Source organism: Hippopotamus amphibius, chromosome 12, assembly GCF_030028045.1.
Source record: "Hippopotamus amphibius kiboko isolate mHipAmp2 chromosome 12, mHipAmp2.hap2, whole genome shotgun sequence".
In the NCBI taxonomy this organism is placed as follows: Eukaryota; Metazoa; Chordata; class Mammalia; order Artiodactyla; family Hippopotamidae; genus Hippopotamus; species Hippopotamus amphibius.
This window is the reverse complement of record NC_080197.1, coordinates 58,053,294-58,075,716: the sequence shown is the minus strand read 5'-3', so window position 1 is coordinate 58,075,716 and position 22,423 is coordinate 58,053,294. Positions and strand designations below refer to the sequence as shown.

Sequence of the window (22,423 nt, the reverse complement as noted above, 5' to 3'; positions counted from 1 at the left end):
GAAAAGCATCTTGTAAAATCATCCCCCCAAATATACTTTGGGATATCACAAAACTGACTTTCTAGATACATTTTTAACATTATTTCAATGCAACATTTTTCTAACGTGCTGCCTACCTACTGCACCATTAGAATCAAATTAAACATCGGATTCCTTGTATTTAGTACAAATCTTATTTCCAAAAATGGTGTAAGTTTGCTTCTATTTATTTGGTAATATTCACCCCACAGCACTGTAACTTGTTATATTTACAATATCAAAACAAAGCTAGATTAAAGCTAATGTTGTACTGAGTAAAACAGACATACAGCACATACTTAATGTGAATACAGCCTCGTCGAGTCTGAGGCCCAATTCTACCTTCTACCACTATTTGCTGTGCTAATGAAGAAAATTTTGTCAATCTGCTTGACTTTTCTGCATTCATTTCTCCCCGATCAGGCAGCATGGCATAAGAGAAAGGGGACTTGACGTGGAGTCAGAAACTCTAAATTCTGTTTCTAGTTGCTTTCTAAGCTCCTATTTTCTCATCCATAAAATGCAGATACTATTATATGGCCAGTGTACTTCATGAGAATGTGCAAGGATTTAAATGAGGCAATGTATATAAATATATTTTGGAAAAACTACAGAGTACTATAAAAACACAAGTTATCAGAGTAAAAATCAGTTACACTTAAATACGTCTATAGAGTTTTGATCTCCTATGAGATAACAACACTTTATGATATACAATTATTAGAGCAATAAGCCCAACGTTGTTTTGTCCATGAAAGAATTCTAACTTTTAAAAAGTTCTAAAAATAAAGCAGAAAGCCACAGTCCCCACAAGAAAAGAATACTGCATGAACAACTTCAAACCTTGGCTCACGATTTCTCCTGAGTAAACTAACAAATGTTTCTATTTCTTTTGCTGTGATGTGTTTCTCTAGTAGTTTTCTGTTGTTGTGCAACAAAGCTGTGATGGTATCTTCTGCCAAAATATCATAACCAATCTGGGACTGCATGACACAGAAATTCTTAGCAATGTATTCCTGCAAAGAAGAAAGACTGTCAGAATGCAATGGCAAAGAGCTTAGAAATAACAGGTTCCATTAGGGTCAGCAACACGGATTAATTTATTCATAACAGAAAACTTGCTAAAAATTATTGTCAAAAGAAGAGCAAATAAGTAATTCTTCAATAAATAGGATATTTGAGGAAGGAAATGGAAATATATTAGCATATACCTCATTCAAATTATAACCAAAAATTATTTCATGCCTAAAAATAACCTTTAATACAGGTGCTTACACTCTTACAAATGAGAAAAACAGAAATAAACCTAGTTAAAATAACAATTTCTATGATATGATAACTAAAGATTTCATCAGTGTAACAGAGGCCCTTCTTCGAACACTCACTAAAAGTCATAACCTAGGATTCTGGCATAGTTATAGAAATGAAAATGACCCTCAGACATTTTGCTCATGAAGCATGAGCTCTATACTGTTCCATGAAGATCCCAGGTGACAGGTGATTTCTTTTTTGTACACGTACCACGATGATATATTAAATCTCTTTAAAATAATGATAAAATTCCATAGCACTTTTTGTCATTAAAAAGCTATCCAACGAGATAATGTGGTTGATCACTTTACTGATCAGATCCATTCATCCAATAGATATTTCTGGAAAGCCATTCCAGGCACTGTTTGAGAGACTAGGCATGTGGCGGCAAACAAGACAGATACGCTCCCACGGAACTCACATCTTAGTGAGAAAGGGCAGTCAATGAACTCGTAAACAGGATCACTTTACATGTTGATAAATGAAATGAGACAAACAGAGGGAGGGAGAACGGTGGCACATTTAGACAGGGTAGACTCTGAAAAGGCGACACCTGACCTAGGATAGAAGTGGTGAAAATGATGAAATGATGGAAATGATAAAAAGGAGGCAGACAAGGGGAGAGACGCCATCGAGGCAGGGGGAGCAGCGAGGGGACGGCTCTGTGCTGGGGCGCCCCAGCCTCCTGAGCTCTGTAAACACAAGGTGGCCACTGCGGATGGAGTGCAGTGAGCGAGGAGAAGGCAGGAGCTGACGCGGGAGGCGAGGGCTTGCGAGCCGCCGTGCAGACAGAAACGTTCATCCTCAGAGCGAGAGACAGCCGCTCACGCGTGATGCCGTCTGCTCCTCCTCCTTCCCACCAGCCACATCTCAGACGGCCACGGCGCTGCAAAGCTACACCCCACCCACCACCCAAAGTTTTCCCTTTAATTTCTTGGGGATTCTTGTTGGAGACTTCTTCTATGATGGGAAAATTTACTGATTAGAACGTGGTTTTGCCTTAAGTAAAATTTACTGGAAACTACCTGTTTCTTGAAAATGATACTGGTTGCACATATCTCATTATATTCTCGGCAGCAATTTTGTGGCCTTTTTCAAAATGATGGCTTTGTATATTGGGTACCAGTTAAGTAAAGTAAACATCTTCTATTAGTGTATCCTTTTTAAGATATGTATTGATTTATATGCGTGTATGACTACTGTAATCAGCTCCTGCTATAAGGCAAACCTCCAACATGTCTGATAAATAGATCAGGATGTCAATAAATAGTCAAATGAAATTAGAGATGTTACCAAATTCTAAATAACAATAAACAGAAAGTCAACACTAAATCACAAAAGAATTCCCTATCAGGACTCTATAAAATATAGGTGAGGATAAAGGAAACCAAGGTAATTATGCAAAAAGTAGAAAGTCTTTCTGCTCATGCTTTAAAATCATGTTCTAAACACATCAAAAAAGCTGCATTGTACTTAACATAAAGCATTCTTAATTCAACAGAAATGAGAAAAATATTTTCCAGCTATCAGTGAGATTCAATTGGAGCAGGCAGAGAACGTGAGAAAAAATAAAACCTCACCCTCAATAAATGCTGGGGAGTCTTTGTTCTTTTGTCAGCTCAGTGCTCTACCTCTTGGGGAGACATTCCCAAAGAGAGAAGGAGTCGCCCACCTACACTGACATGCTCTAAAGCAGGGGTCCCCAATCCCTGGCCGTGGACTGGTACCTGTGTTAGGAACCAGGCTGCACAGCAGGGGGTGAACAGCAGGGGGGTGAGCCAGTGAAGCTTCATCTGCAGCTTCCCATCACTCCCCATGGCTCCTCATCACTCCCCATTGCTCACATTGTCACCTGAACCATCCCCCTCCCACCCTGTGGAAAAACTGTCTTCCACAAAACTGATCCCTGGTGCCAAAAAGGTTGGGGACCACTGCTCTAAAGAAACTGGAAAGCTGGTCTCCCAAAATGAATAAATATTTGCCTGGAGAGGGGATGCACCCAGCTGGGGTGAACCAAGAACAAAAGAGAGGAGAAATTATAGGAGCAGAATGTGAGAGTAAGTTAATGTGTGTGTGTCTGTATCTACCTGTCGGAAGGGGGAATGTTTTCAGAGGAGAAACTACATGTGCTCAGGACACCAGGCATGTGAGCCCCCAGCTTCTACAGAGGGGACTGAGAAAGAACATTGTGCCAGACCTCGAGGGACTGGGAAAGGACACCAGTTGAGACGTGCTGCCTGGGCAATCTACTAGGTACTAGCAGAACAGCCACACCAAGGAGATCCGGCACGGAAGCACAGGGCAGTGCTGCGGTAAGAGGGTCCACAGGACCCTCCCAAAGACTGAGCACAATTGAGGATGCGCACATTGGGGGACCCGTGGTTCAGAAGGACCAGGTAAACCCTGTAGACCTGCTTATTTTTTTCAGTTAATTCAATCTTTCTCGTAGACTACTGCATGTAGTGTGGAGGGGTGGCCTGTCTAGCAAAGTAGATCTTTCCAGACTCAAGAAGGGAAATGAGGCCACGGAGCAACCACAAGCCCCGCCCCCATCCCTGTCCTCTGCTGAATAACGTGGCCCTGGTGTCTGCGGCTTCTCAGATGCTGCTCCTCTGAGCGCTTGAAGGTCTGTCATTTGACATTCTAGAACTTAACTTTCCTTCTAATAAAACAAGAAAACTCTACCTACGTTACCTTGCCATCTTAAAGGAATGCAGTGAAGTTGGGAAAAATTCCAATGACAAGCATTTTCAAATGGGAAGAAAAATGTTTATACCTAGGATTAGATTAAAAAGCATTTAAGAATCTGTTTATATTGTCTGCTTCCTCACTCTCGCTCCTTGTCAAATTATTTATCTTCTGGCTAATCTGTTTTATATAGTCCTTTTAGACTTTTTCTTAAGCTTCAAACTGAATTTCAAAACCAAAGCATTTTCATACTCTTTTTAAAAAGCAATTTTTTTTCTTGCCAAAGAATGTTTAGATTCCTTAAGAAGCAGTACTATGATTATTAAGAGCCTGGATTTGAATACTGACTCCAATCAAAACTGTATAATCTTTGGCAATTTATTTAACCTCAGTTCTTCATCTAAACTCAGTATTAACCAAGTCATTTTGTGAAAAGTGCTTAGAACTGAGCCCGGTACAAAGTAAGCACTCAGTAAATACTACTAACTATTGCCAAAAAACCTCCAGCCTCCAGGCCCGACATCCTAGGCCTTCAATGGTTCAGTCCTACCTACCTTCCCAGCTTTCTCTCACACCATCCTTCCTTAAGAACTAAACTTGTCCGTGAAGTTTATTGACTATGCACTCATCTCTCCAGCTGGCTAAGAGAAACATAGGAAACTAACGTACCAAATGATAATTAACTGAAAACAATTTTGTACTAAGCAAATGTGTATTATTGAACACATTGCAAAATATATTTATTTTCAGACAAAAATGAGACCGAAAAGAAATTTCACATGTAGTTGGCAACTTTTAGATATGCTTGGATTCCCTGTCCTCCACAGTTAGGAATATCTTGGGACGAAAGTGCCCTTTCTAGGATCTATCATTCTCTTTTCAGAAATCTCTCTCCACTAAAATGCTTGTTCCCATACAATTTCTGAAAATGATTCTCATCCTCCCCAAATGCTTCCTCTCCAAGCACCCTTCCTGGGTACCCTCAGCTGAGTTCCTCTCTTTCCAGAATTCTCACAATGCTGTCCTTTATCTCTCCTGTCCCTTCTATGCCTCTACCTTATGTTTCAGAGGCACGTGTCATATCTTTTGCACCAGATGATGAACTCTTGGCCTACACGTGACGATGTGGTACCTCACATGTTCCTAGAAATGCCAAGAAATGTCTCATTCCTCTTTACATACTATATCCAGCATGCCTCCTGCCCAGCAGGAGCTAATACCATGCACATACGAGGACTCAGACATCTTCCACCGATGATTCTAATTTTACATGGAAGAATAAATACATATGTCAGCTCACATACACTTACAGGTCATTTTTTTGTGTTGCCAAGAGAAAACATTTCATTGCAAAGCAGAATTTCCTGTTCCTATTTTATATGTCTTAGAACAGTAACCAAAGAACCTTGTCCATACTTTAGATGTAAAACAGAGGTAAAAACGAGGGCCACCCTCCAACCTGATTTTTCCGGTAGTCCTGCTGCGAATGTCTCAGCACACGGTAGCACAGCCTCAGCATGTACTTGTAGGGGGCGTATCTTTGATCCCCCAGATCTTCAAGTCTGAGCATTGAGCCCTCTCCTGCCTTCTCCTTAAAGGGTGCTTTAAGAATCCCAAATACCTATCAGGAAAAAAACAAAAAAACAAAAAATCACTTATTCTGATGAATACAGGTACCTGTTTTGCAACATTTTAACTTTTTATATAAACAAACTGACTGAAAAACACTTTTCTAATATTTGAATAGAATTAATGTAAAGTAAAAAAAAATGATTTTTTTTTCTAGGATACAAGACAAACATATTAAGGGACAGAAAAATTCTGCTAAAAGGATTCCTGAAATTGAATAACAAAAAAGACATTTAAATAAAATGCCTAATTTTGTTTAGAAATTTTATTTTATTAAAATAAAAAACATAAAGATGTTAGGTTGTACCAAGTTACACGAACATATTCAGATGAACTAAAATTTAGTTTGATTTCGCTAGGCTTTATAATTACTTCTATTATTTTCTATAACTTTCTAAAATAAAAATAAGAAAAATATTTACTTTTCATCTGAAACTATCAAAAAAACTTCCTCCCAATATTGCTCTTAAACCTCTTCATAAAAGAATTAATTTATCGTCTCTTATACATAAAGTTGTGGCCAAATCGATGACTGTATCAGCATTCAAAACAAATATGGAGCCATACGGCCAGATGGTGACACCAGTGACTCAGATTCTTCTTGTAAGAAGATTAACAGTTGAGAAGTATTTAAAAAGCATTGAGGAACATAACTCTTTTAGGCAGCAAGACAGCAGGTAGGATCACCTGGAGATGAACTGGGAGGGTGAGTAAACTGTATGAAAGAGCACCCAGGAAACACACAAGGAGTCAGACAAGAACAGGAATGGAAAAGAATTATCCTTTGTAGTTCATGAAATACAATATGAATTAAAGTTTCTTCAATAATTCCATATTCACTAAACCATGAATTGTATATTTATAATACTGAAATAAAATGTCTGACATATGTTGGTTGAAATAATATCAATAAATCATGCAAGGTCCTAAAAGTCCTTGAAATCAAATGTTTTATACAAAAGAAATGCTGATGCCAGAAAAGGCTGTCTCATTAGATTTGCAACCTTTATTTTCTTTGAGAAAAATGTTGATTTTATACACTCAGACAATCAGCTATAGAATATTAATTGACAATATGCCTACTGTCTTCCTTTCCCAACTCCACAAGAACATGAATATTAATAACATAAATTTTATATTTAAGTATCTTCCTTCAGTCCACAATTAATGCAGAAGCCCATTACCTTATACAGCAATTAACAGAATAAAAAGAATTCACGAAGGTAGGCATTTACTGGCATGTTATAAACAATTTCAGGAAGACATAGCATAGGAGAAGCTCCAGACTTTCAGGAAAAAAAACAGAATATTGTATAGAGCACTTGTGAGCTGATGAACAGACTGCCCTACTTTTCAAGGGAAGAAAGGGAAAAAAGTAGGAAGCAGATGGAGATGGCAGCTTCCAAGTTCCCCTGGAAAATTCTACCTGGAAAATTATTACAGCATATTTTCTGGAGACAGTTTGACCATGCAGGTGTTTAAAGGCCTGTGGTAGGCTGTCTCCAGGATGGCCCCCAGTGATCCCTGCCTCCTGGCATTACACTCTAACAGAATCCTATCTTCTTGACTGTGGGCTGGATTTATTGACTCACTTCTAACCTTAAGAGAACAAAGTGGAAATGATGAGATGTTACTCCTAAGATTAAGTCACAAAAAGACTATGGCCTCCATCTGAAGGCCCTCTCTTGGTCTGTCTTGGATCTCTCACTTCTAAAGCAAGCTGCCAGGTCTTGAGGCAGTCCTGCATGAGTGAGCTGGGAAGCAAATCCTCTTCCATTTGAGTCTCGAGATGACTGCAGCCCAGACAACACCTTGACTGCAGCCTGTAAAACACCCTGAGCAAGAGCTGCCCACCTAAATCACCCCAGATTCCTAATCCACAGAAACTGTAAGTATCTGATAGTTTCAAACGATAAGTTTTGGGGTAACTTGTTACACATCATTAGATAACTAACACAAGAACTCTTTTGATACTACAATTCAAAAAGGTAAAATATGCAAAATTAGTACATGGAAACATTCACCTGTGCCAATATGTTTTGTTCCCTCATTAATTTCTGACGTTCTCGGTTTGGCTTGGTGATCAGCACATCCAGAACGTCTTGTCCATTGTTAGGTACATCAGCCACAAAGAAGATAAGGTCTTCCAATAATTTGGTCACAAACCTATCATCAAATGAAAAGGAAACATTATGGTGTGCTTAATTTTGGAAATACTTTTAAATAAACACTAAGGACTAAAACACTACAAAAGTGAAAGTATTTTACAATAAAAATTATTTAATTAACAAAACACCTAATGCAATTAACATTTACTTAAATCTTTGCAAAAGAGTATACCTTCTTCTGTTCCTCCAACCCCCACTCCCACGTCCAGCTCTAATCAAATATTTGCAAAGACAACTATGAAATAAAACCCCATGAGTCCCAAAAACAGATGTGTTGAGAGCATACTACCTACCAACAGGTGCTTTTCCATGACTGATTAGCAAAGAAGAGTATTTCTGCTTTAAGGAAGAATAGCTAACCTAAATTCTTAAATTCAAATTCTTCTTTTTTTTTTTACCATTAACTCAAAGTACATTTCTTAATCTTTACTACATTTCAATTTCTCCCTGTGCCAAAGAGGAAAAACTTAATTGAACTGCAAACAGAGACTAGATTAAGTAATCAGATGTTCTAAATTGTTCTGAAAGTATTAATTGACCTATAAAAATCATAATATTCTAGAAATCATACACTAATGCTCACCTTTAATTCTACATTTTGGTTATTATTTTAATGATTACTTGAATTTCAGTGGCATCTAGTATCTAAAGTGTCTGGAGAACCCTTCCTCCCTTATCCTTTTTCTTCCTCCTTCCTGTGCTTTATCATTTTCTATATGAATTTTTTTTATGATCCCAGGCACTAGACCACCAGGGAGCTGCGCCATATGTGAATTTTTAATACAACAAAAGCCATCCAACAAATATTTAAATGAGCTTTATTCAAGGAGATGTGGTATATATACACAATGGAATACTACTCAGCCATAACAAGGACGAAATAATGCCATTTGCAGAACATGGATGGACCAACAGATTATCATACTAAGTGAAGTAAGTCAGACAGAGAAAGACAAATATATCACTTATATGTGGAATCTAAAATATGACACAAATGAACATATTTAAAAAACAGAAACAGACTCACAGACATAGAAAACAAACTTATGGTTACCAAAGAGGAAGTGAGGGGGAGGGATAAATTAGGAGTTTGGGATGAGCAGATACAAACTACTATATATAAAATAGATAAACAACAAGGTCCTACTGTACAGGACCTTGAATTTCTTTCTGTGAATTTCTTTCGAAATTGTGACTCAATGTCTTCTAAATCATCCTATTATTCTTTTTTTAATGGTATTTATTTATTTATTTACGTATTGGCTGCATTGCATCTTCGTTGCTGCGTGCAGGCTTTTTCTCTAATTGTGGCGAGTGGAGGCTACTCTTTGTTGCAGTGTACCAGCTTCTCATCACGGTGGCTTCTGTTGTTGCGGAGCACAGGCTCTAGGCACGTGGGCTTCAGTATCTGTGGTGCATGGGCTCAGTAGTTGTGGCTCACAGGCTCTAGGGTACAGGCTCAGTAGTTGTGGCACACGGGCTTAGTTGCTCTGTGGCATGTGGGATCTTCCCAGACCAGGGATCGAACCCATGTCCCCTGAAATGGCAGGTGGATTCTTAACCACTGTGCCACCAGGGAAGTCCCCCTTCTATTATTCTTAAAAGAAATAGTAAAACATATATTTTGAGCTCATATTTCTTAAACAAACTGAAATTAAGTTGAACCTCAGTACTTCAGTTGCTCAATCTACAAGTCCAGTCCAAGCATAAATATGCCTGCATTTTCTTTTTAAAAGTATTACTATTCTTTTTCTCTTGCTGTTTTGAAGATACTGCATTCAAATGTTTAGACACCTAAGAAAGCACAACTATGGGAGCAACTACAAATGACTCTGCTTCAAACTCTTCCAAATGGTCTAAAAACTGGTGATAGTTAATGAAATGATGAAGAAAATTAAGAGTCTTGACCAAGGATCACTATACATTAACCTTGTTTGTAGAGCCCACCTTCCCGATGATGAGGCAATGAGAGCCAAGAAAATTAGTCTTCTCTTTTGACCTCCAAAACTGTTGAAACCTTTTTGTTTTTTTGTCTTTTCACTTCAAGCATCCCATCTGTGGCAAACAAAGCTGGTGTTTTTCAGTTTAAATCAAATTACAATTCTATACTGGGAGATGGTTAGGTCCCACTAACTCATTCAATCTTATTAATCTGCTTTTACTAAAAAATTTTTGTGTGACTTCTTTATCATATGCAGCAATGAGAGAGAAAATATATTTTTAAAAAGACATACCTAAAAACATAATAAAAAGCTTTGCGGATCAGGAATACGATAAGAAAGACAGAGATAAACAAGTACAATATTCAGTACTGGGAAGACAAGAGGGACTGATAGCATGTGATAGGGAAATAAACTAAAGATTCAAAAGCAGAGACTAAAGCAGGGCTTCTCCATCTCTTAAGGGAACCTTAAAAAGGTGGGGACCCCTATTCAGGCTGTGGCTGTGATGCGAGTGGTAGGAGGAAAGAGAAGAAGCACACAAACAGGACTGGACCTACCTACCTGCGATCTCAACGGCTAAAACCTCAAATTACCATAGGACAAGAACTCTCAGCCCTCAATATCAGATCTGGCTCTGGACTTGTTGAGGCAAGCTAGGCAGAGGCAACTACAAAACTAATAAGATAAGTGAATGTAGAGAGAGGATAAGCAAAAATCGCCCACCCAAGAAGAGCCTGCATACTTAAATTCCAAAGCACATGAGAAAAACTGACATTAAGAAAGCCAGCCATCATACTAAAAAGTCAGGAGGCCAATTTGTTACCAACAAAATGCAAGTAACAGAACAATTTCAAAATACCTTTGAAATAAGTGTGTTTCTAATCCTCAAATAGATAAAGAAAATAATTATATACCAAAAAAGACAACACACATAAAAGAGGACAGATACAAATGAAGAAAAGGTGGCTACACAAAAGAACCAATAGAAATCTGAGAAATAAAATTATAATCATTTGAATAAAAATGAGAGCATAGCATAGACATATATATACTACCAACTGTAAAATAGATAGCTAGTGGGAAGTTGCTGTATAACAAAGGGAGATCAACTCGATGATGGGTGATGCCTTAGAAGGCCAGGACAGGGAGAGCATGAGGGAGTCATGGGATTGAGGGGGTATCGGGATATATGTATAAATACAGCTGATTCAGTTTGGTGTACCCCAAAAGCTGGTACAAGAGTGTAAAGCAATTATATCCCAATAAAGAGCTTAAAAAAAAAGAGGGATTAGAAAAATATATATATATATATAATTCAATGAAGGTAAACTCTTATATACACATTCTAAGAAAAAGTAGTGACATAGTAGAGACAGTAACAAAAAATCGATCCAGGAAGCAGCACACGTTTTAAAAGGTAAAGTATAAAAGGAAAGTTAAGAGATAAGGAAGATGAATTAAGAGGATCCAACATGCATCTAATAGGAGTTCCAGGAGAGCGATAAGAGGAAAAGACAAAGAAGTAATATCTGAAGGAAAACGGTTGACAATTTTCCAGAATTGCAGGAAGACATAAGTATTCTGATCAAAAGCACACCCTAAGTCAAGTGGGAAAAACAAAAATAAAAGTTACTTGTAAATACACTGTAGTGAAACTTGAGGACATTGAAGACAAAGGAAAAAATCTACAAAATTATCATAAAGTAAAGAAAAATGCCAATAAAGAATAACAATTCTTAATGGCAACAAGAGATAACAGAAAATAATTAAATTATAACTTTAAAATACTAAAGAAAAATAATTGTCAAGCTAGCATTCCATACATAAAGTACAACTTAAGGGAGGAGGAAAAATAAAGACATTCTCCACATGTTAAGATTAATAAGACTTATAACCTCATTGAACAGACTGAAGAACAAATTTCAACAAGAAGAAAAGTGAACCCAGAGCAGAGTCCGATGCAAGAAATAAAAGCAAGCAGAACAAGATGTAAAATACATTAAGAAATATAATTAATAACAGAAAAATAACTTTTAGGAACTGAATTTTCAGTTAAAAAAAAAACTGATACAATCATAATTTACATGACACAACTAATTTAAAGAATAAATACAAAACTATGGTTCCAGACGACTATTCCAAAAAAAAGATGGGAGGTAGAATGTCAGTGTATAATTAAAGGATTCTGAGGTATTTTTCTCCCACGAGAGAAAGAAATACCTAATATCTTCAAGTTCTGTAAGAAGGAATATACAGTTGAAATGTATGACAGGAACATAAGGGTACCTGCGAAAGAAGAGAAATATGATCTATAGCTTTTAAACCAGTAGAAAAGGAAAAGTGAGAGAAAATACAAACTTCATCAATCTAACAGAAAGCAAGAAAGAAGTGGAGGAAAAGAAAAAAAAAACTACATCAAAGAAAGAAAATAACAAAGTAAGATACCCATAGGTATTAAAATAAGTCCAAACACATTATTTATCAAGTGGAAATTAAACTTTAGCAAATTCAAATAAACTATCAGATGAGATTTTAAAAATCCAAAATCCAAAGTTAATATTTTGAAAATATTAACTTTGAATCAGAAGGACATCTGATCTGGTGATCACATGCTGGATGACCCCTACTCTAGATCCTGAGCTCCTATCACAAGGAATTCAAATCAGTACTCAAGTCTGCAAATTGCAGACTTGGCTGGGGTCTGGGCTGTTCACCACTGCACTGGCACCATGTGTACACAGCTGCAGGGCCCAGTGCCTGGCATGGACCAGGAGTTCAGTAATACTGAAAACAAACAGATACTGAACTGTAAAGGTGGCAGAGGAACCCCACCTCTCTTTCTATACCCTCAGAGGCAAAACATGGTGCAGAAATTCTGGTTTACGACTGCATGAGTCACTTCCTCCAGCTCTGAACAGCAGTTACCCTCCTCTCTCCTCTCCCACCCCCATATGTTCCCAATACTGTCTATTCTGTTGGTGCAGCTGTGCAGAAAAAAATTCCATTAAAAAATATCTGAGGTTGAGGATCTTGGAGCAGAATGCAGGAGCTGTGTCTCCAGAGTTCACTCCTAGGGTGAAGAAAAGGGGAGCTGGGGGCAGGGAGGATTAGAACAACACAAGCACTTGGAGACAGATCTCCGATACGTTCCCTCTGACCCTGTATCATTCTTCTTGGTTTTGAGTAAAAGAATCTCTAAAAATAATTTCATTCTCCGGGGGGGGCGGGGGGGGCGGGGGGAGTCAGAGTTGTGCAGAATTTTCAGAAAGAATTTTATATCAAATTTGAAAACCAAGAAAATAATATAAGCACATTCAACCAGGCCAATAAGCTCCCCTGTACTGACAGGCAGCTTTGAACGCATTTTGATGGGAGGTGGCTTTTCGGAAATTACTAAATGAAGATCAATCATTGCAACTTCCTATTTCTCAGGCAAGACTTTCTTTTTGCGATGATGTTTTTCACTCTAAAATAGCAGGGAAATAAAAATGCATGATCCCTGGTCAGTCCTGGTCCACCACCTTCCTGAGAAGCATCTTGAGAGGTTAAGATTCTCTCGGGCAGTAACAGAAGAAAAGTTACAGTCGGCCATGGTGGAGTGCTCATAATCAATCTTTATTTGTCCTTTTCTTCAAGGAATGCCTTAATACTTAGCAAGGGAGACTTTTTAGCGAGGCTGAGGAAATTTCTGCGCATATGTGACAATGACAGAGGCAGAGAAACAGATTCATCAAAAGCAGAGTTAATAGGTAAATAGCAGACCTAAAAAAAGGGCTTTCTACACATGGGATTCCATTGCCTGTCATAATTTAGTTCTGATGTTTAATTATCTGTCATCCAGAACAGGGGAGCAGTTGCTTCTGCTTATGGCCTTTCTTTATTTCCCCCAATGGGGTTGGAAGTAGACTGCATACACAACAGTGGTTCTCAAATGCAGATTTGTTAGGGGGGAAACAGAGGTAAGAACAGAGGAAGTTGAGAAATAACTATTCCATTTGTTTGCATAGTTATGCTGTTTTTCTATTGATAGGGTTGGAAGGTAGGAACTTGGACTTTTCTGTTCCTTTGTATTTTAGGATAGAAATCTAACAGTTCATAAAACATACATGTTTTTTTATGCAATGCTTACCATGTGAACCCCATCAAGCCACCACGCAGAGCAGGAAATGGAACATTGAAAAAGCCTCCTCAAATCCCGCCCCAGAACACCATCCTGGCTTTTGTGACAGTTCTTTCCTTGCATTTCTTTAGAGTTCTGCCAATTTCTTAAACCCCAAAGGAAGGGTTTAGTTTTGCTTGATTTTTAACTTTACAAATAATCTTATGGTGAATACATGTGTGTCTAGTTCTCACGCAGCCTAAAGTTTATTAGATTTATCCACGTAGTTATACATAGATGTAGGTCATGTATTTTCATGGCTATACTGTATTCCACCATGTGACGATACCAAAACTATACTCACCTATTCAACTGGTGATGGACATTTAATAGCTGTCAATTTGGATTACTTAGACTAAGGCTGAACATTCTTAAATGTGTCCTAGTGCACATATATAGGAGCTTCTTTTGGACAGATGTTTAACAATGTCCAGCCTAGGAGCAGAATTGGTAAGTCATAGAGAATTTGCTTGTGTGTGTGTGTGTTTGTGTATGTGTGTTTAGAACACTCATGAGATTTACCATTTTAAATTTGTATGTGCATAATACAGCATTTTTTACATTAATTAATTAATTTATTTATTTATTGCCTGCATTGTGTTTTATTTATCTATTTATTTATTTATTTATTATTTTATTGGCTGTGTTGGGTCTTTTTTGCTGTGCGTGGGCTTTCTTTTTAGTTGCAGTGAGTGGGGGCTACTCTTCATTGAGGTGTGTGGGCTCCTCATTGCCATGGCTTCTCTTGTTGCAGAGCAGGGCTCTAGGCACGTGGGCTTCAGTAGTTGCAGCACGTGGGCTCAACAGTTGTGGCTCACAGGCTCTAAAGCACAGGCTCAATAGTTGTGGTGCACTGGCTTAGTTGCTCCGCAGCATGTGGGATCTTCCTGGAGCAGGGATCGAACCCGTGTCCCCTGCATTGGCAGGTGGATTCTCAACTACTTCTCAACCACTGTGCCACCTAGGAAGCCCCTGCATTGTGTTTTCATTGCTGTGTATGGGCTTTCTCTAGTTGTGGCGAGCGGGGGGTACTCTTCCTTGCTGTGTGTGGGCTTCTTATTGCGGTGGCTTCTCTTGTTGCTGAGCACAGGCTCTAGACACACGGGCTTCAGTAGTTGTGGCACATGGGCTCAACAGTTGTGGCTCGTGGGCTCTAGAGCACAGTCTCAGTAGTTGTGGCTCAGAGCTTAGCTGCTCTGTGGTATGTGGGATCTTCCCAGACCAGGGCTTGAACTCGTGTTCCTTGCATTGACAGGCGAATTCTTAACCACTACACCACCAGGGAAGTCCCAATACAGCGTTGTTAACTACAGGCACAGTGTTGTACAGCAGATCTCCAGAACGTATTCACCTTGTATAAATGAAACTTTATACCCGTTAAACAGGAACTCCTCATTTCCCCCTCCCCCCACCTCTGGCAAACACTATTCTGGTCTCTGTTTCTATGAGTTAGACTATTTTGCAACATTATTAACCACAGCCAAATATGGAACCCAAATGTCCATCAGTGGATGAATGGATAAAGAAAATACAGTATATACCTATGATAGAACATTATTCAACTTTTTTTTCAGTTTTTCCTTACTCTACTTTATGATCATCTGGAGATTACCTATGCATTTAAGAAACGGAACCAAATCATCCAGTTGCCCGCTCTCTCAGTTCTGACCCCACGCAGCTGTGACATCAGGAGAACTAGAATGTGGAGGCCAATACTTTAATGTCAGAAATCTGTGCCCTCCCTCTCCATCTGCACACACCTGTTTCAGTCATCATCTTGACAGTCTGCACAAGCAAACTGTTCTAAGAATATTATTCAGCTTTAACAAATAAGGAAATCCTGTGACACACGACCGTGTGGGTAAGCCTGGAGGACGTTATGCTAGTGAAGTAAGCCGGTCACGGAGGGCATCCACTACAGGATCCCACTTACACGAGGCGCGAGTGCTTCTTTAACTTGGCTCGTTACTGCCAAACTACATTCCAAAGTGCTTATACCATTTATCAGCTCACCATGCGCGTTCCAACGTATGAATGCCTGGGAAATTGGTAAATAGCTTTTCTTGTTCAAATTGAAAGGTACGTAGCAGACCATGAAGTGGAGAAATGCGAAAAATGCCTGTGCTCTAGTGTGTCGGAAACCCATGGGCTTTAAAACCACACATGGTTGAATCCTCCACTTACTGTGTGACCTTACCTAGTTTGCTTAACATTTTAATTTTCCTTTATGTAAGATGGGAGTAATGTCCATCTCGGGGCTGTTTGAAGGAGTAGAGAAATATAGTCACAGTGCCTAACGCGGCACCAGCATAAAGTAGGGATGAAATGATTGATAGCTACCCATATCATTCTCTGTCTCATTTATTTTCAAAACCAGAGTTGAAGAAGCAAAGATCCAGTTTCTCCAAGGGAGTTACAAGGGCACAGAGGTACACTTTGCAGATTGTTTGCTGGTATTACATAACATGTTTGTTTTGTGGTACTTGAGCAGAGAAATGTATCTTGAATAAATAAGAACAGAAAAATATAAAACTTCTTTTAGGACCTTTAGAACTCCCAACTCAAATATCAAGTCAAGTGCAGCAAAAGCCATCTCTTATGTAACACTTAAAAGGAAAGATCAGAAGGTAACTGAAAACAACTGTGTTCAAGCCAAGCTAAAATGGAAAAAAGTAAATATTCCACCAGAATTTTTAACATCGCCATTTTCATTCACTCACTGGGTTCTGCTCATTCAGAAGCAGCCGTGCTGCTGTGGAGACCATTCTACACACTCCCTTAGAGTCTTTCGTTCACCTGAGGTCTACTGCAAGACTTGACAGCTGACTCTTGAGGATTCACAAGTCATTTTAGCAAGTTACTAACCTCCTTTCATTCTGAGTTATTGTGCCATTTTCCAGCTTTTTAACTGTGGTCGCTAGCACTTTATTTGCATCATTGGCGAAGTCTAAGTCTCGGACCTCAGACAGCGGGACAGACACAATGGCAAAAGCTTCTTTATCTTCTTTCGTTTGGCAAGTTCCGATCTGCAATGTGTTTTTGCATTAAGATTAGTTGCTTTACTAAATAACTATGCAATATTCTTCAATTACTAACACATCTCAGTACCGTTTAAGAGATACAAAATAGGAGTAGATAATGCATCATCCACTATGAAAGCCTGTAGGGACACAGATTGCCCGTGTCCATTTCCTGCCTTGTTCCCAAAGCCCAACTAGAAATGTATACCTTTCACACTTGCTCTTTGCTTCAGTTTCAACAGAGGAGGGAAAATGCCCTCCTGGAATCTTCTTCCCTTTCTATATGTTGCTCCCACTCTTTTGGTATCTCTGGTGCATCTTCCTGTATCACAGCCCTGCTGCAGTCAAGCCTCTAAGTTCAGCTACCTAAAGCAACTGGTGGGCATGAGTGCTTGATGACATGAATTGCAATAATCTCTAATACTGGTGAAGCTTAATTGTAAGAACACGTCAGTCACCCCCTAATCCTATTCACACAACATCTGGCTGAAAAGTAAACCATTCTCAGCAACATTTACCTTCAACATAACAGGCCTCTCTTCATCTGTGTCTATGGGGATGCTAGTACTGGTTACCCATGTGTTCGTACATAAATGTCTTAACCGAACGTATGAGTTCCTAAAAGCAAAACAATATTAAAAAAACAGATTATACAAAATTAGCACACTTACATATTAACCATATTTACCAGTTTCACATATGCTGTGAATACAAATATATTTTAGACTGGTAACTGACTGAAGTGTAGATCAGTCTGGTTTAAGGGGAAAATCTGAACTATAGGCTATTTCAAAGCATTCAGTATTATTACCTAGACCAGTGGTTCTCAAAATCTGGTCCCTGAACCAGAAGCATCAGCATCACCTGAGAACTAGCTAGAAATGCAAATTCCGAGGCTTCATCCCAGTCCACTGAATCGGAAACTCCGAGGGTGAGGTCCAACAGTGAGTATTTTACCAGCCTTTCCAGGCAATTCTGATGCATACTAAAGTCAGAAGCATGGACTGTGTAACCATCTGAGTTAAAACCACTGTCCGACTGTAGTCCCTTTTATGGTTTAATCACCTGCACGTAAAAGTATATAGTGCAGTCAATCCTCATTAATCAGAGATGCCGTACCTCACAAAAATTTATCTGTAACCCCCAGATCAATACTTAGGCAGCTCTGGGAGTCATTCTCAGACATGCACACAGTGACAATAAACTTGATTCCCTGACACTCACATCCCAGCGAGGCTAAACAAGGCGATGCTCTTCCTTCGTGTTTCTGCTCTCATGCTGTCAACGTGTCTTTTTGCGGTCTGTTTAGTGCCCTGTTTTTCACTGTCTATTGTTGGTGAACTCATTGTTTAAAACAGTCTAAGCATAGTGCTGAAGTGCTGTCTTGTGCTCCTATAGAGCAAGGCTGTGAGGTGCATTACAAGAGAAAATAACTCGTTAGAGAAGCTTCACTCAGGCACCAGTTGTAGCACTGACAGTCGTGCATTCAATGCTAATAAATCAACGATATATATTAAATATGGTGTCTTTAAACAAAAACATATAAAACAAGATTGAGTATTGACCAATTGACAAAAATATTGTGCCCAGAGGCTTGCAGGAACCTAACTCTCTATTTCCCTTAGGAGCAATGGGTCAGTATTTGCTAAATCATGTACCAGAAATAATACGAACCAACTATATGTGAACTGGGAGAGAGTGTATAAGAAAGAACAGCTAGAGCTTCATCCAACTCAAATATTATCATTTTTAATGAATCTTTTATTATCATCATGTCTTTAACAAAATGGATAAAGTGTCTATTAAAAGAAAGCCATATCGATGGGGGGGAGTCAAGGAAGGGAGGGAATACGGGGATATGTGTATAAAAACAGATGATTGAACTTGGTGTACCCCCAAAAAAAAAATTAAAAAAAAAAAATCAAAAAAAAAAAAAAGAAAGAAAGCCATAGTGTTAAGTTCTCTGCCTTCAAATTGCTAAAAGTTCAGTAGGAAAGATAAGACAAATAAATCATATAACATGAGGCAGAAAGCATTAAGGCCAAAAAGAGAAAATCAAATAAATAAAGCAGCAAGGACTTCAGGGAAAGAGATTCATTCTCAAACATCGTGATTCTTCTCATTCACAAAACCAGATAAAATAGAGACTGAGTTTCAAAAATCTAAAACAACAAAGGTCCAATCCTTGTCCAAATAATCAGTGAGGGTCCAATCCTGAAACACCTCGTGGTATTACCGCTTATCCTCCACATGGAGTTACACAGCAGATGTCGTTTGGACTCAGTTTTCCTCCCCACTGTATTGATATCGTACACATCTGGAACGTGGGGCCATCGTTTATTCAGCTCTGCACTGTTCCCCGTATTCCTACCCCTGTACTTTCTATAGATGCTGATGGAGTCAACCTAGACGGCTGGGTTCCAAACTAGACTACGCTTTGAGCACAAGAATTTGCAATTTCCAAGAATTGTGGAAATGAATAACTCTTTAGAAACTACACCACATAAATCCGCTGTTAAAACACTGATATAATCGGAGTGTCTAGAATATGAAGGCATAGTACCATAGTGGTTAAGAGTGTAGACTTGGAGTTCACACACTCCTGGATCAAATTCCACTGCATGAGCTTGACCCCGGCCAATCAGCCAAATCACACCATGCCAGTGGTTCCCCAACCTGGCCACACGTTAGAATCACCCGGGAAGCTTCCACAATCCTATTGCCCTGGTTGCACCCCACACTATTTAAACCAGGATGTCTAGGAGTAAAAGGAGGCATCAGTATTTTTTAAAGATCCCCAGGTGTTCCAATGTGCAGCAAAGACTGAGAACCATTGCTCTAAGCCCTCGATACCTCAGGTCCAAACACCAGGAACATCAGCATTGCCTGAGGGCCTGTTAGAAATGCAGACCTCAGACCCCACCCTAGACCAAGTGGATCAGAATCTGCCCTGCCATCAGATCCCCAGGTGATTCAGTACACAGTAAAGTGTGACCAGTGTTGATTACAGACTATCATATAAAGTTTATGAAGCATTGATTACAGAGTACAATATCAAGTTTGACCCTGCACCGGAATCACCTGGGTGCCGATTTTTAAACATAAAGCCTGCATCCTACCTCCAAGACTCTGATTTCACTGGTCTTGGTGTGGCCAGAGCATGGAGAGGGTGCAACGCTGCCCAGGTGATTCCAACTTAGAGCCAACTAAAAAGCACTGCTCTGTCTTTAGTTCCTGATCTGTAAGAGTTGCTGTCAGCACTTAATAAGACATTTATAAAGAACCTGATATAGCGCTTAGCACAGCAAGCGCTCCAGAGTTATAATAGTAGTTACTTTTTGTGTTAATTAGTGTTAGCACTAAAACAATTACTTACAAATGAATATATATTAATACAAACTTCTGTTCTATACTGAGAAGGGCTGCAGCAGTTCTGAATAGGAATAGAGTGAGGCTCAGGGCCTAGACACATTAGAGTAAGAACTTTATATCATTTCCCTAAGCAAACTTTTTGGTTAGAGTTCAAAAAGGACTCTATTTTTGCTGAGTTAAAAGAGAAGGTCAAAGAAGAGAAGGTCAAAGACCAGCATCAGGTCAAAGCTTCAGAGGGGATCTCTACAGGCTTCTATTGGTACAACAGAGTGAAAGATGTTCATATAAGTCCAGGATTCAGCTACATTTCTCCCATCCAAGTACTAAGCAGGTCCGACCGTGCTTAGCTTCCAAGATCAGACAAAATCGGGCGCATCAGGGTGGTGTGGCTACATTTCTCATGAATGACAACAGCCATGAACAGCCCAGGAAGCCCAAAGAGCAGAGCTTCTCAGCAGTGTTAGTACAGCAACTTTTTACCTTCCCTGAAAGTAACCTACACAATAATGTCTGCATTTTGAGCAGGTACCTTCAGCCTAACTGCTGCCATCTGTCCAAGGCCAAGGACAATCATGCTAGATCAAGGACAATTTAGAACCACTCCACCAGACCTAATAATATGGGCAACACTCCTCTATGCATCTAGAGATTGCATCATAGTGCTGTTGTTGGCAAGTAGACCACTGTAGGCAAAAAAAATCTTAATTAAAATAATCGAATCCAAGCAAAAGGATGTAAAATACTCTCTTTCATTAAATTCTGACTCCCTCCCTAACAATCTCTCTTCCCCTGGTCCCTTAGCTGGTCCTTCAGCATACCTAGTAAATTTCAAGATTTTTCCATTTCATGTTCCTACTGCTTGAAGCACTTCTCCCAGATGGAGAGGACTTGATCCTTCAAATCATTCAGATCTTTTCTCAAATGTCCTAAATCAGAAAGGCCTCATAATAGAACTCTCTATACTCTTCAATTTTTCTTCAAAGCATTTTTATTACCTGACCTTATATCTTATGTTTATTTGTTTATTGCCTCTCTCTCCCATTTGAATTTAAGTACATAACCAGTTTGCTCATGGCTGTCTTCTCAACGCCAAGGGCAAAGCCTGGAATATAATCGATGTTCAATAAAGACTTGTTGACTGAATGACTAAATAAATGAACAAATGGATAAATGAATGAATGAATGAATGAAATCTGGAGTTTGACCTAATAAAAATTCCATAAGTGTTTATGGAAATGCTTCTAGATTATTTTTCATTTTAGAAACCATACGAGTAATATGAATGAATGATTCTTATGAATTTTTTGGAATTTCTTTTGTCCTGCACATTTTAATTATTTTAAGAATAAAACAGACTGCATTAATATACTCACAAAAGAGGCATGATTCTTTACACTCCTGTTCTTCACTTACTCTTGCTCTCCTGATATCACAAAAATATTAACATTATGATTTTAATTCCTTACCTACCAGTTAAATTCTTCAAAGAAACATTATTGTTTAACCATATTTTCTTTTACCTTGGAACCAGGCAGTCTGCCCTCTGAAGAGTTGTGGCATCCAGTTCAAAAAGGGACGCAATGTCATTTCCATGCGGGACTGAGACCAAAGTGTACATGATCTTCTCCCCTGCCTGGCGTTTCTTCTTCGAAGTTGGAAGATCTCCATCTCTCTGTTGAGGAGGTACAAGGTTTTTTTACTTTTATAGGTCTCTTACTAAACTTTCCAATTAATTGGAAGATGTTTTAAATCTGCATTTATTTCTTCATTGGATTATAATGATGTCTAGTTCATACCATCCAGAAAGAGCTGGTCAGGCTTAACAGCCTTTCAGGTAATTATTATCAACAGTGATAAGTCATACACTCTGGAAGGGTGACTTGATCTAGGCAAATTATCAAGCCACTAACAGTCACTACAGTTATGGTCCTTCCCTGGTATTAAAGCTATTTTCACGTTAGTAATTTTGACCAACCACATTAAAACAACACAGAGAAGAAGCAGTGTGTTGGATCATCAAGATTTCATAAATTACAGAGCAGGCATGGAAGTGTTTCAGAGTTCCTGCCTAATTCCCAAAACACCATCAGGATATTAACTTGGAACAAAGAGGAA

General features: G+C 38.9%; 1 protein-coding gene across 7 annotated transcripts in view; it reads right to left on the bottom strand.

Moving 5' to 3' along the window:
- ITPR2 (inositol 1,4,5-trisphosphate receptor type 2) overlaps positions 1-22,423 on the bottom strand; it is a 489,465-nt gene that overhangs the window by 332,844 nt on the left and 134,198 nt on the right. For all 7 annotated transcript variants that reach the window (XR_009048516.1, XR_009048517.1, XM_057703556.1 and 4 more), the window contains 6 exons: positions 21,829-21,980; positions 17,455-17,554; positions 16,782-16,942; positions 7,671-7,812; positions 5,477-5,638; positions 862-1,034 (listed from right to left, as the gene is read on the bottom strand). Coding sequence is in view for 5 of the 7 variants with exons in the window: in XM_057703556.1 (XP_057559539.1) it covers positions 862-1,034; positions 5,477-5,638; positions 7,671-7,812; positions 16,782-16,942; positions 17,455-17,554; positions 21,829-21,980 (890 nt within the window). In the remaining 2 variants the exon portion in view is untranslated. The remainder of the gene's footprint in view (positions 1-861; positions 1,035-5,476; positions 5,639-7,670; positions 7,813-16,781; positions 16,943-17,454; positions 17,555-21,828; positions 21,981-22,423) is intronic.